General features: G+C 33.4%; 2 protein-coding genes across 3 annotated transcripts in view; one reads left to right on the forward strand and one right to left on the reverse strand.

The window, feature by feature from the left end:
* Positions 1-12,513, forward strand: part of LOC123316063 (adhesion G-protein coupled receptor G6-like) — a 29,278-nt gene extending 16,765 nt beyond the window's left edge. The window contains exons 1-2 of one of the 2 annotated variants that reach the window (XM_044901989.1): positions 4,118-4,276; positions 8,967-12,513. In XM_044901989.1, coding sequence (XP_044757924.1) covers positions 4,133-4,276; positions 8,967-12,248 — 3,426 coding nt within the window. In that variant the 5' untranslated portion in view covers positions 4,118-4,132 and the 3' untranslated portion in view covers positions 12,249-12,513. Of the gene's footprint in view, positions 1-4,117; positions 4,277-8,966 lie in introns of those variants that run through there. The other variant, XM_044901990.1, reaches the window with a different exon arrangement.
* LOC123316064 (aminopeptidase N) overlaps positions 1-13,460 on the reverse strand; it is a 33,716-nt gene extending 20,256 nt beyond the window's left edge. The window contains exon 1 of the mRNA XM_044901991.1: positions 13,350-13,460. The gene's annotated coding sequence lies outside the window, so the exon portion shown is untranslated. The remainder of the gene's footprint in view (positions 1-13,349) is intronic.
* Positions 13,461-14,090: the final 630 nt, after the last annotated feature.

Genomic DNA, 14,090 nt, shown 5'->3' on the forward strand with positions numbered 1-14,090 from the left:
CACAACTGAGTATGAATCACCTTGCAATAAAAATTCATAATGCATTGCCTGATGAGTATCATTCTCTATGAGAAGCAAAAAAATACGGCATTTATTCAAGAGACAGCTTGTTCAGAAATTCTACTACACCGTTGAAGAATACTTCAAGATTCAGATCCAATCTATTGAAATGTTTGTCCATTGTGTATAAATGTCTACTGTTTTACTCACATGCATTTTTTGTTCGATGTTTGTCTAGCTTTAAACTTTATGAAATTTTATCTTATTATTGTAGTTTCTTATGACTCTCTATATAAATTTTGATGGGTTCGCTGTAACGAAACAATAAACAAAACAAAAAAGAGCCGAGCAGGAGACACAATGTTATCGACGTCAGGGAGCTAAGAAGCACCCTGCACAGACCACCACCATGAGCCCCGAAAGGGCTCCTACAGAGCTTAATCCTTTTGATATCTGGAATTTTGAAAAACTTCATGTACATCTGTTTGTAGAGGAGTCTGAAAGCCGCAAGGCTAAAGTCATAAAGTTCCTGAGTTCGACCTCGATTCTTTTCCAATTTGTTTCACGTCTTGCGGAAAATTATAATATGACCGGTTCATATTCATTTCGATAAACTTCTGTAATACATTCCGCCCAATACAGAACTTTGTCTCTAAATAAATTACTGAAAAAGTTCGCTTTCCTACCACATAATTTCCTCAATATCCCAAGCGGAATCTTTAGATATGTTATATTCATTAAGAACAGGTTTCAACTTTTCCAGATAATACATCGAAATCACATCGAGTAAATGTGTTAGTTCTATTTCTGGTTAGATCGATAAGTTCGACAGAAAATTCCCTTCGAATGGTAGGTAAGTTAGGAATGGATAAGGATAAAAAATTGATTTCGACAGCCATTAGGGTATATTCGCTCGATGATCCATTTTCATTCTAACTGAATCCGTTATATTTGAGCTCCACTCAAAAGATTAATGATGGAAAGAGTTCTGATTTTTTCCTTGAGATGACAATTTTCCTTTTTTATTGATTGGTTTCACTGATATACCTGCTTATCCACTCAACACTTATTGGGTGTATTACCGGACCTGTAGATTAAAATAAATATCTATATTTCTTAACAATATGAGGAGTAACAACAATTTTTTGTTTTTCATGAAAGTGATTCTTCTTTCTTCGGCCTAATCCTACATTTCATCTGGTTCACTTTGGAAACTGTAGCTGCTTCATTCCTCATTAAATCTTTTGACGTTGTTTCTATAGAACAGCATTTTGAAAGTAATACTTTTCCGCACGCAACTGCAATGTTGCGAACAACGATAAGCTTAGTTTCTTAATTTGGCATGTGGGGAAGACATTTTACAAGTTTTCAACCCATTTTTCCGTACCTACTCATTAGTCATTTTAGTCTTGTTAGAATCATTTTCTGTTACTATTCAAGGAAAAGATTACTTCCCAGACTACTACGTTACTCTCGAAGTTAAATGAGGGTAATATTCTATGATTTTACTGAGGATTTATGATATTTCGAATAGCGCTATTTCGTAAATTTTTTAAAAATAACTCCATTCATTGTTACTTCAAAAATGAAAATTTCAGTTCGCAAAAACACTCGTACATATACTAGACCTAAAATAAATCTATTTTGTACTGGCGAAAATTTCAAACAACAAGTATTACAATGTTTTTCAAGTTTACCAACAAGGTTTCTTTTTCAATGAATACTGCAACTCATTCATATTGTGTGTTCGCACATTAGAGGATGTTCTTTGATATTATTCAACTCACCTTCCATCATGAAATCATATCAACGTTATGAAAATCTTAACAGCCTGTTCTGTGACAGTTCGGTCATTTCTCGATATACGATATACAGTATGTATAGTTTTCCATATGTAGGTACAGGATAGTATTAAAATCGATAAGGAATATTATGTACCTACATATGGTTCTTGGGTGATCTTTTGTTTCCTTCGATGAAGAGGTAATTACAAAGAAGCTTTATATGGTTCTTCCTTATGCGCATTCTGTACACATAAAATCCTTACATTGGCATAGGTAGTTTTTTAAGGGACCTGGGGAGCTCTATATTGATTTTTGTTACTTGTCCGTAAATTTAGCCGATTTCAGCATCTGCCCAACCTGGCCACTCCATTTCTACAACCATGAGTCACTAATTCCTCAAAAAACATGTACCCAATCACAATTTTTTTACAATAAAATACATTAATTTCAATAATTCTTAAATAACCACGTGCTTAGCTTATGTAAGAAATCTAAAAGAAGTGCATCCCAAATTCCCTGTCCACTAAAGGTATTTCTGCAACCGTCGGAGTTATAAAATTTTTAGTCAGAAATTTCTGGGCTACTTTTTCATGAAGAATTTAAAAGTTCTTACAGTTTTTCGATATATGTTGAACTTTGGAAGTTACAGGGTCATTTTGAAATTATTGCATTTTCATGGATACTGTGTAGTGTGTATCTCGAAAATCTCTCATGAAATTGTCAAGATGAAAACAATCTTTGATAGATATTTCCACGTAGAATTCATTGACATGCACTAAAAAAATTTTTGTGCTATCGTTTTCGAGTTATAACTCGAACTTGTGGTTTTTTTAATGAGACATTACATTTTATAACACCATTAAATTGTGTAATTCTTTTCTTATTGAAATAAATAAATTTTTGTCTAAAAATAGTTTTGATAATTAAAATTTGTATTTTTTACTTTGAAGTCGATTTACCTGTCAATCAAAGGTGCTTCGACAATTATTAAAATTATAACTTTGACAGAAGTCCGTAATCTCCTTTGTTCCAGAATATTTCAAAGTTGGATAATTATGAAACATTTCAAATTTTAATTATCAAAACTATTCTTAGATATCCATTGTTATATGTTATTTCAATCAGAAAGAAAGGTGCAATATAATGGTGAAATAAAATATAGGGTCCTATCAAAAAAATATATTCAATAATAATAAATAAAATAATAAGTTTGAGTTGTGTGTCGAAAAGATAGTTTAGAAATATCTATCAAAGACAGTTTTCATCTTTAAAATATCATAAGAGGTTCTCGAGATACAGAGTATCCCTAAAAAAAAAAATTATTTCAAAATGACCCTGTGATTTACAAAGTTTAACTTATAGGTATGTATTAAAAATCTGAAAGCACTCAAAAAATAGTAGCGCATAAATTTCCAACTTGAAATTTTATATCTCCCACAGTTGAAGAAATTCCCTTAGGGGTCAATGAATTTGGGATGCACTGTACAGGTTTTTTCATGAACTATCAGGAATATGCCTAACTAAAAAATGATTCATGTCGTTATGGAACACACGGTAAAAAGTTGTCATCATATCATTGTTATGATATGATAAAAAAACTCAAATAATATCAAAAAGCACACTGTCTATATGATCATCTATTTATCATAAAATGGGAATACCTAGTGTTAAAAGAATGTGAATATTTTTTTAGAAAAGCAACCAGTATTTCGGGAACGTCATATAGAACACCGTAAAAGGTCGGAACTAAATAAGATTAGCAGTGCAAAGTAGGATTAATAATTTTCGACTTCAATCTCGGAAACTCCGACTTCAAAGTGGAAATTAAGCGAAAAATATTTAAAAAAAAATTTGTGGCCCTGCTACGTCTTGGTAGGAATCAGTTCAATAATAAATCGACATTTTCTCGAAATTATCTTCTACGAATTCTTACGGCATATCTTCCCTTCACGCGATAAGCCCAAGTTCGTGAAGTTTCCGGTCCTAATCAAAGTAAACCAGTGTAAAGGTGTATACACCCTCCTGTCATTTTATTGACTGGCTCCTCCAATTACGAAGGAAAGGAAGAGCTTCACTTTTATCTACCCGGAGACCGCGTTCACTAACGCAAGAGGGGTAGGTGAGACAAGGGAGCTCCAGCTGACCTTTCCGCAGTCTATTACTTGTTTCCCGAAGAATGTCACTCGCGGATTCGGCTCAAATAGCCTCGATGAGCCCTTAACATCAACGTGCCCATTTGTCCATGGAGAGGAACGTGTCGTCAATAAGTGATATTTCAGAACTTAGTCATATTTGCACAGAGCAATTATAATCTGTAAACAAAGAGATATTACTATTCATTGCGCGTAATGGAAATGAGTACTATGATGTTTTGCTTATTCGTTCATACGGTACAGCTAGGTGCTGTACAAATTTTATTGAAATGTTTCCTATTATGCTGTGTCAGTATACATTTGATTCTGTACGTGGTACCACTTAGTGATGCCAGAAAGGTGAGTGATGTTTGTATTGTCTCTTTAATTAGTTTTTGGTTTAATTAATTGTTGAAACAAGGTGTCATTGCGGCAGGTTAAGGAAGCTGACGTGATTATACGTGGTATTAGAACGTGGGAATGAAGTCATGATGAAGATTCAACTCGACCATGAAATAGCGAATAAACGACATTCCATTGAGTCAGTGCTATATTCGGAATTCATTTTTTTATTTTTTTAATATTAAGATACATCCTGGAAGTTTAATTCGGGAAAAAAAAAATCTGGTTCACAACTGAAATTGAATTTTTACTCCTGATTGTCCGTAAAATCATTGTTCGTCATCATATTTTCTCATTCCGCCGGAAGAACACATTGCACGCTGAATTTTTCAGCTAAAACACCAACAGTTCAGGAATTCAGACCCATTCATGTTTAGTATTATACCAGACATCAACATTGTGGAAGTATTTATCAACAGAAAAATTGCTCCGAAAAATATCTCACTGAGAGTAAGCTGGAAGATTTTGATAACAGTACGAGAAAAATTAAATTCCATTTTACTAATGAATGAGGTAAAAAATTGAAGAAAAATAAACGGGGCATGGAGAGAAATTATAAAATTAATTGAGTAACCAACTCCTGAGCTAGAATATTGACCTTGATGTTCAGTTTTTCTAGACCTAAAGCCCATAATAAAGTATAAACCACGGGAATCAAGTCTTTTTCATCCCTTAGCTAATTATACGTTCCGCCTAGAGACCTTAGGTTGATAAAATAGGCTGATTCAGCGCTACGGCCTATCATTATGGAAAACTGATCGAACTCATGTAGTGAAACTTTTCATAGTTGGCTTTTCTACAATGAACTTTCTCCCTAAAATATTATCAAACCTTTGCAACTTCCGCTAATATACCGGAAATAGCCTAGTTCCTTCTTATTTCAAATGGCACACCCATGCAATATATCTTTCCATCTTTAGATACCTAACTTTATGGCCATTCAACAGTGCACCATACCTTGGGTAAAACTCAACGGTTTATGGGTTATTATGATTATTATGAAAAAAATGGTGACAAAGAGAAGTCACAATTTTTGAACATTCCATCTGGGGAGGTTTTCTACAAATTTTGTTTACGATTTTCAATTTTGCTATTCTTGAAATGTACAGGATGCTGATGACAAAATCATCAAGTTGGACAAATTGAATCCAGCAAACCTCCCGGTTTTCAAGTTACAACCTATATTTTTTATTATTTCAGTCGATTTTGTAAAAAAATCAGGGAAAACAGCAATTCCGATAAGTATGTCACCTCTGTCCGAATGTTACGCTGAATGATTTTGACTTTTCATGCATTATATAGGATGTTCTTCAGAAAGCTCTTTGAAACGGCTTATGAAATATCAATATTTTCAGGGAAGTACTCAGGATAACATTTTTCTATCAAACTCCAAAATCTATATTTTTTACATCCCTTACAGAAATTTCGATATTGCCATGAAAAACTACATAATTTATTCTTAGGAATTCAATTTTCACTCTGCATGGCACACTTATCAAAAGAGAATAAACCGGACGAACTCATCTTTTTTGTGATTTTTTTGGAATACGGTCCTTTTTCTATTCCTTTGGTGATAAAATTTATGGTTTTTTGCACAGATTTTGAATTATTATAAATTCTGTTCAACTCTTTTTGATTTCAAACCTTATGCAGCCACTGAGTGTTCGAATTCACTAACGTACCTATTTTTTAAGCGGGTTTACTTCATTTGAATCTAAATTCGAAATGTAATTCCGAAAGAATTCATTTCTCAATTATGTATACTTCTGAACACTTCTTCACGCACCCTCAGTGGGAACTGAGGGTTTTAAATGGAAAATAGTTGAACAGAATTTTAAAAAATTCAGGATTTCGACAGAGCGCAATAAATAATATCACCAAAAAAAAAAGGGGCGGATTTCGAGAAAAATTACATGAAAAATGAATTCGTCCTATTCTCTTGTGACAAGTGTGCCATGCAAAGTGAAAATTGAATTCCTTAAAATAACTCATGAAGTTTTTCATGGCAATAACGAAATTTCTCTAAGGGATATAAAAAAAAAATATAGATTTTGGAGTTTGAAAGAAAAATCAAATTATTAGGAGTACTGCCTTGAAAATATTGATATTTCATGATCCGTTCGAAAGGGCTATCTGAAGTGAAAAAACCCATAAAATTTGATTGAAATCGGACCTTGCATTCCATAGTTATAGCGATCTCAAATTTAGGCCAATGTTCACCCCGTATTTCCGAAATTAATAGCCTTGGGTTACAAAACAAGCAAGTTGTCTGAGAGGCCTGGATGACCCGCATTCACCATTAGGCTATGGCAACGACTCATGAAATACCCTGTATAATAAAAAAAAAATTGTTGAAATTATTTGGAATCCATAAACAATTCATTTATTTATCGTAGTTTAGATTCCTTCTGTGGTTCGTAATGGCTATTTACTCTTATTTAAAGTTTTTCCACCATAATTCTGAAAATTTTAATTTCAAAAAACCCCTTCTTTTTACGTAGAGTTGACTAAAATATTAAAAAATATAGATATCAAAATATGAAAAATATATAAATAAGGATTTTATGTCTTCATCAGCTAATCAGATTAGCTAATAAGATGATTCCAAGCTTTTTTCCTCGAGGGAGGTGGTGGCCAAAAATGTGGCCTCAAAATTATATTTTTGATTTTTCAGTATATTTTCTAGGAAATCTGATTATGGCGTGAGCACTTATTATAAAAATGTGGAGCATTTAATTCTTCATACTTAATATTAGAATTTGAAAATTATGAATGAAATAATGTGGATTTTAGTTTTTCTCGAACAAGTATTTCTCTATTATATTAGCTTATAATATGGGCATTGCATAATTTCTTTCTCTCCATAATGAAAATTGTAGTGATTCGCTTCCATAATTACTTGTATCAAAATATTCTTATTCGAAACCAATCTATCTAGGAAGTTCTTGAATAAAACATAAGCTCATTTCATTCGGTAAACTGAAGCTCTTATTCAGGTTTTTTCTTACCTACACGAACGCTTGTGTCGCCTGCTCTCCTCATTATTTCAAGTATCCCGGAAATAGAATGCATGTCATCATTTTTAGAGCTTTTAAGCCAACAAATCATTACAAATTTATCATGCAATCCAGCCCAAGGGATACATTAGTTGATAATTCGAAGAAACCCCAAATTTGCTTAGGTATTTCGTGCACCACCTGTAAACGGAAGTATGATCGAAAGTCGAAATGGAATTTCATTTTGAATGGATGAAATTATTATTTTTTTGTTATGGTTGACCCCGTGGAAAATAATCTTGATAATAATTCATGAATCCTTTAAACACTCGACTTAAACTGTAGTTTGATGCTTTAATAGAAACCCTTATCATTTTGGAAATTAACTTAGAATTGCTATATCATCATTTTTCAACATCTCACAATTTTTCCAACCCATTTCTTCACACTAAAAAATAAACAACACCTATTTAGGATGAAAATTGTAATGAAAAATTAGGAATAATTTTCCTTATGCAGACTAGGTAGTTGCTAGGGAAACAAACAATGTTTTTCTATTTTATTGTTCAGCGTTTCTTCACATAATTCTGCCGTTGATGGCCATCTTCAAAGGACAGGCATGTAACGATACTTTTTGTTATCATACCATACAGTCTCTAGGCTCCCATAAACAATTATCGGAAGGAGGTGAATTGGAAAGAGTTCTGATTCCAAAAAAAATAATGACGGCATGTTTCAGTTGATTTTCATTTGTTCCACTTGACTTTCTTTAAATAATTATTCATGAGAATCCAGTAACTATTTTATTGGATATCAATAATTCTTGCAGCGAGTATTATCTAATTATGAGGTGAACATATTCTTGATAAAATTCGATTAATTGTTGAGTTCTACCAGCTTATGAGCTTAACGATAAGTCATCAGAGTATACCATGACTCCAAAAATTATAGACCAAAAAAAATTATACACTACGATAATAAGTTATTAGTTAGAACAAAATTATAGCTAGAAAATAAATCTCGAATTCGAAGTTGGTTCTGCCACATTTACGGGAGTAAGAAACAAATAGTGGTTTTCCAAACTGGCGCAAGCTCTTTCAAGAGCTTCTGAGAGGTGCTATTTTGGTACCTTGGAGATTCAGAATAATAATAATAATGATATACTGAATATTACTGAACTTAGCAAACATAGACTGTATATTATAGTACTTATTACCAAGAAAATCAGGATATTTCATGAATCCTAGGAAATTGTAGATATTTATTCTCCATAGAAAAGGTTTATTTCCATGAGAATTCAAATCAAGAAAATAGACAAGTGAAAATTAAAATTAGAGTGAACTGCAACAAAACGTGCTGTCGTCGATGGAAAGAGTAGGAGGCAGACCGGTTTTTGATCTGTTAGCTTTCATCAGGGTCGGATAACTAAGTCGAAGTACTCTGTTTGGGATGTTATGCAACACCCAGTTGACAGCACGTTCTGTTGCAGTGCACTTCTCAATTCAGATTTCCACTAGTCCATTTCAACGGTTTTTATCTGTTCACCTATCTAGAATTTCAATTCAGAAGCCATAAGAACAATCCTTAGCATAGTAGATCATATTTTCCTATTCATCGATAGCTTCGTCACTTAATACATTTTTATTTTGCAGTACTGTCACGAAGAATACTCCACTATTCGAAACTCCAACGAAACCGTTCTTTGGGAAGACAACCACCTATCGGATGATCCTATCATATTCTCGAGTCCAAGTTGTCTAGATGAAGACGGAAAACCCATCAAGAGATTATGTTCCAATGGCACCTGGATACCAGAAATTCCACCTATTTGCGACAGGATATCCACGAATGTTCTCTGTCCAGATGAATTTTATGAATATAACGGATTATGCATCATCGGATATGAGAAGTATCTCACCAGAAATTCAGTCAGTAAATCCAATAACTTATTCAGTTCCCTGAATAACAAAAATATCACTATCTGTAACGAGAATGCTGAAGTAAGGAGGAATTCAGAAGCTGTTAATTGCTGTTATATGGTGAACAGTGGGAAATGGGAAAGAGGAATGCATTGTAACGCTACACGATATGCTATATTACCCTACGATCTTAGATTCCATCTCTGTCCAAAAGATTGTATTCAGTCTGAATTAGGCAATGAAAAATGTTTTTGTAAAGTTGTGGACGATAGCAACAATAAGCTCGCTGGGGTAGAGACATTAATACGACGCGATATGCTAGCTAAATTAGTAGGCAATGATATCTGCCGAGTTAAAGACGATATAAAACCTACAGAAAGTAAATTCAATACGGTCATTACTCATAATTTCTATGGATACACGAACAATAATACGAATTGCTCAATAATAGAAGTAGGTGCTTTGGAGAAGAGCCAGAATCCAAAACCAAAATTAGTAATGAATTTCGATCAGAAAAAAAGAAAACTCACCCTGATGATCGAAAATCCTGATGGACTGTCACCGTCGAAAAAATATCCGTTGATTTGCTTAACCAACGCTGGATTCGATCCCCTAAGGACGGCGGATATCCACAGGAACCGAATGAAACGAGAATCGAAGCATTTTGAAATTTATGACGTCAAATTAGAGAAATACATCGGAGAGTACTGGTGCGAAGCATATGCCTTAAACTTAATGAAATTGAAATCAAATGTTGTATTAGCCTACAAAGAAAGAGGGGGCAATGAATTTGCACTCAGATTGCGAATCAGAAGGGTAAAGGATCATTTTGATACGGATCATGGGAAAATACGTAGGGATTCTTTTCAGAAAAAATTATCTTCCTATATTCATGAACTAATAGACGCTGAAGTAAGATTCATGAGAATTTTTAGATTCGAGCCTCAAATAGCAGATGTTTCACTCCATTTAACTTTCAAAAAGCCTAGAGATATTTCATACGAGTATAGGGATGTAGAAAAAAAACTACTGAAATTGCCAGATTATGTGGATGTCTTGGATTTATCTCCAGTAGAATTCTGTTTACCGGAAACTACTGATACAAGAGAAACTTCAAGCGAATTGCATTGGGATCTAACAAGAATCTGGGAAAGAAGAATACCAAGGCAGCTTTGCTACCAAGATAACGGAATTCCTGTATCCCGGATATGTGAAGGAAATTTCATCATAGGCGCTTCATGGTCCGATCCAACTGGAAAATGTTCAGATAGGATACAAGTACCCGATTTAACTAAATATTTGCATGAAAGTCTATACACGAATATCTCCAACGATTTAGTTGACAATTTCACCTCAATAACATACGACCATCCACTATCGTACCTTGACATCTACTTTTACAGCGAGTTGATCAAAAAAGTAAATCTGGAAAACGACGAAAATCTCGATAGCATAAATAACATCTTTAGCATCATTAATAATCTATCTAAGGAGAACAAGTCTTCTCTGAGCTCATCCCAAATATTGTTCAATGCTACAGATACTCTACTATTGTTATTGGATGACCAATCCTCCAACAAACATACGAAAGATGAATCATTTATTTTTTCAGCAGACAACATCCTTATTAGATCCGTGTATCCATTCAAAACCAACGTAAGTGGAATATATCTGATTGGAAATTCGAATTCATCCTTGAACGAGTTGAAACTATCTTATTTATATCGAAATGAAACAATACATGACATAAAGTTAGGTTTCCAAGAAGAAGTTGACTTGGCTGTTAGTGTACCCGAGGAAGTTATCAAATCAATCGAAGAAGACGCAGTTAATGTGGAAGACATACAAATAATTTTCACCATATTCTATGAAGATTCCTTGTTCTTAAGTAATCAACATAAGGCTGCCAGTAAAGTTGTCAGTGTAACAATTCCAGGATATGGATCGTATTTGGAAGAGCCAATTCCAATTCTGATGAGATCATCAGTTAATGGTGAGGGAAGTTGCGGATTTTGGGATTTAGGACAAGGTCTACAAAGGAAGAGAGGCGAGTGGTCCTCATTCGGAGGTTCCTATGCAGGAAATTTCTTAAACAATTCGGATCTGCATATTTGTAACTTTTCTCATTTAACGCACTTTGCCTTACTGATCGTTAGTGAACCTATACGGGTAGAAGAAGGATTTGAAGAAGTCACAGATTTCTTAATAGATAATGACGAAACTTACTATTATTTGAATATCATAACTATCATTGGGGGAGTGCTCTCTGTAATAGGTATTTTAGGCATTTACCTCACTGCGATTATCTTCAGCCAATGGCGGGAAAAAGATGGTACCAAGATCCTCTTAAATTTATCCACTGCTATACTTTTGGAAATAATATTCTTACAATTCTCAGGAGCAACAAACATTGGTAGTGAGAGTCAATGCAAATTAGTAGGTTGTTTACTACACTATACACTTCTAAGCAAGTTCTGCTGGATGCTGATCTACGCATTGTTACAATATAGGCGATTCGTCAAGGTTTTTGGTGTAGCTCCTAAGCATTTGATTTTGAAATCTATGTTTTTCGGTTGGGGATTTGCTATTGTTCCTGTTGCGTTAACTCTTTTATTCAGTCCTGATGGTTACTCGAAATCAACCATTTGCTATGTGCATGGTTTACCTTTGTATACTGCGGTTATATTTCCAGTTTCAATTGTAATGATTTCTAATTTAGTTGTGTTTTTCATCGTTATGTACAATGTGACTACCAAGAAGGTGGAATCGACTGTAGAAACCAAATTTAGTATTTTACAATTATACCTAGCTGTGCTATTGTTTTCAGTGTTAGGAATACCTTGGTTGTTTGCTATTTTAGCAGAATTTGTCAAGGAGAGTACATTTAAAAAAGTTCTACTTTATTTCTTCTGTATAACCGGAACCTTGCAAGGTTTCATTTTATTCATTTTTTATGTTGTTATCAATGCTGAAACGAGAGAAAGGTGGAGAAAATATTTATGGAAAAGATATTAACCTCCTGAGAATTAAGATTGATGGTGATATTTACAAAGAAATAAGTTTCTCTCGAAATACCTTCAAAAATCATCCGACGCATCAAACTGAATATTTTGAAAAGGATATTTAAGAGATGGGACTGATTTTTATTTATATGATTAGAATCTCGATAGAAAACTTAGTGTTCAAAATGTTAAATTGTGCAAGCAGTCAAGAAAATGTGTATGTAAATTGATAATAAAAAATGTGTATTTAATGAATACAGAATATATGTTTATATAAGTATCCTTATTTTTATCCCAAAACTTGTATTTAGAGGTTTTATTATTTACTTTTAGACTTCTTGTCAGAAGACAACTCGATTGGTTAACTCAAAATAGTCAGAATTAATATTGATTTTGGCGATTTATTCTAATTCAAAATATTTAGATAGTATTTCAGACGTTAAAATTTTTATCTAATACAAATCTCAGGAGAAACTTAATTGTGTTTAGAAATATTATCAAAGTAATATTTGGTAAGGCGGTTTAAATGTCTTTCAATTAACTGGTTTGCCATTAAAAAACCTAGTAGGGAGGCTTGGGATGTTTGTTGTTGTATCTATTTGGCGTAATGTTCTGCAGCTTTTTTGAGTGATATTTAACGAATAGTTTTTGTTCATAGCATCTTTGTATCGGTACTCTGCAACTATTTCTACCCAATTTCAATTCAGTTGTGTTGGATCGATATATTTTTCAATGTGCAATATATCTCCAAAACCAACTAATTTAAGACATTTATTTGAAATCTAATTATGATTTCATACTATACATATGAAGGACTTGTGACGTGCTGGATGAAAAAATTATGACGTATGCAATAGATTATTGATGCTCATTATAATATGTGAGCTTTCTATACGGCAGCTACCCAAGAAACTCTGGTGGTGTTTGTTATTACTATAGTATTAGAATATCTTATTTTTGTTTTTTCAGATTGAAAGCACTGTTAAAGTGTCATCAATACTCGTTTTCGTGAAATGGTGGAATTCATTGGTGGACAGCATAATTTCCAAATTGAAAAAATCTAAACTAACTCCTAGTTGGAAGAAACGATTTCGCCTTAAAAATGGTCACTTACTTAGTATTTATCACCTAAAGTCACGATCACATAACGCTATAAGAAAAGGTGTATACTGTGTAGCTCATGGAACGTTACTAATTCAGATTTGCATTACAACAAATATATTTAAATTGTCTCCTCATATTTGATGAAGCTTTGACGAATCCTTCAGTGGACCGACAATAAGTCCCTATTATCTTATTAAAGTACAAGCGAAGCGAATAAGTGTTAAATTAGTACTACCGGTTTGTGAATAACTACTACGTCATAAAGGCAGCAAGATCTGCTAAGAAAAAAGCCAATATCTTAAAGTTTTTCGGATATTTCAAACAATCCAAAATTGTTTGTTTAGATATTCATATTATATCAAGAAATGAAGAGCAAAACCTGATCAGAAGAAATCATTAAGTGATGAGAAAATTATGATCAAAAGAATACTACGATAAATCTGATGAAAAGAAATAGTAAACTGTTAAAATTTTAATAGGTCAACTTATAGCCTATAGCCCCCAGTCGATTATTCGACTGGCGGCTAGTTTCAGGTATAATTTCTGCCACGACCACTCAACCATTTGCATCTGGATACAGAGCAAAATTGATTTTTCTTGCTTGGGAAAGAGGAGGCTAATGCCTGTCAACAAAAAGTGGTCCTAGAAGATAGACCATCTTCTTCGTCTGCCAACAGTACAAACAACAAGGAAGGGTAATAAAATAAAATCATCAAAAGTGCCGACAGAAAGAGCGGAAGTTCAGTTTATG

This window comes from Coccinella septempunctata, chromosome 6, assembly GCF_907165205.1.
Source record: "Coccinella septempunctata chromosome 6, icCocSept1.1, whole genome shotgun sequence".
Lineage (NCBI taxonomy): Eukaryota > Metazoa > Arthropoda > Insecta > Coleoptera > Coccinellidae > Coccinella > Coccinella septempunctata.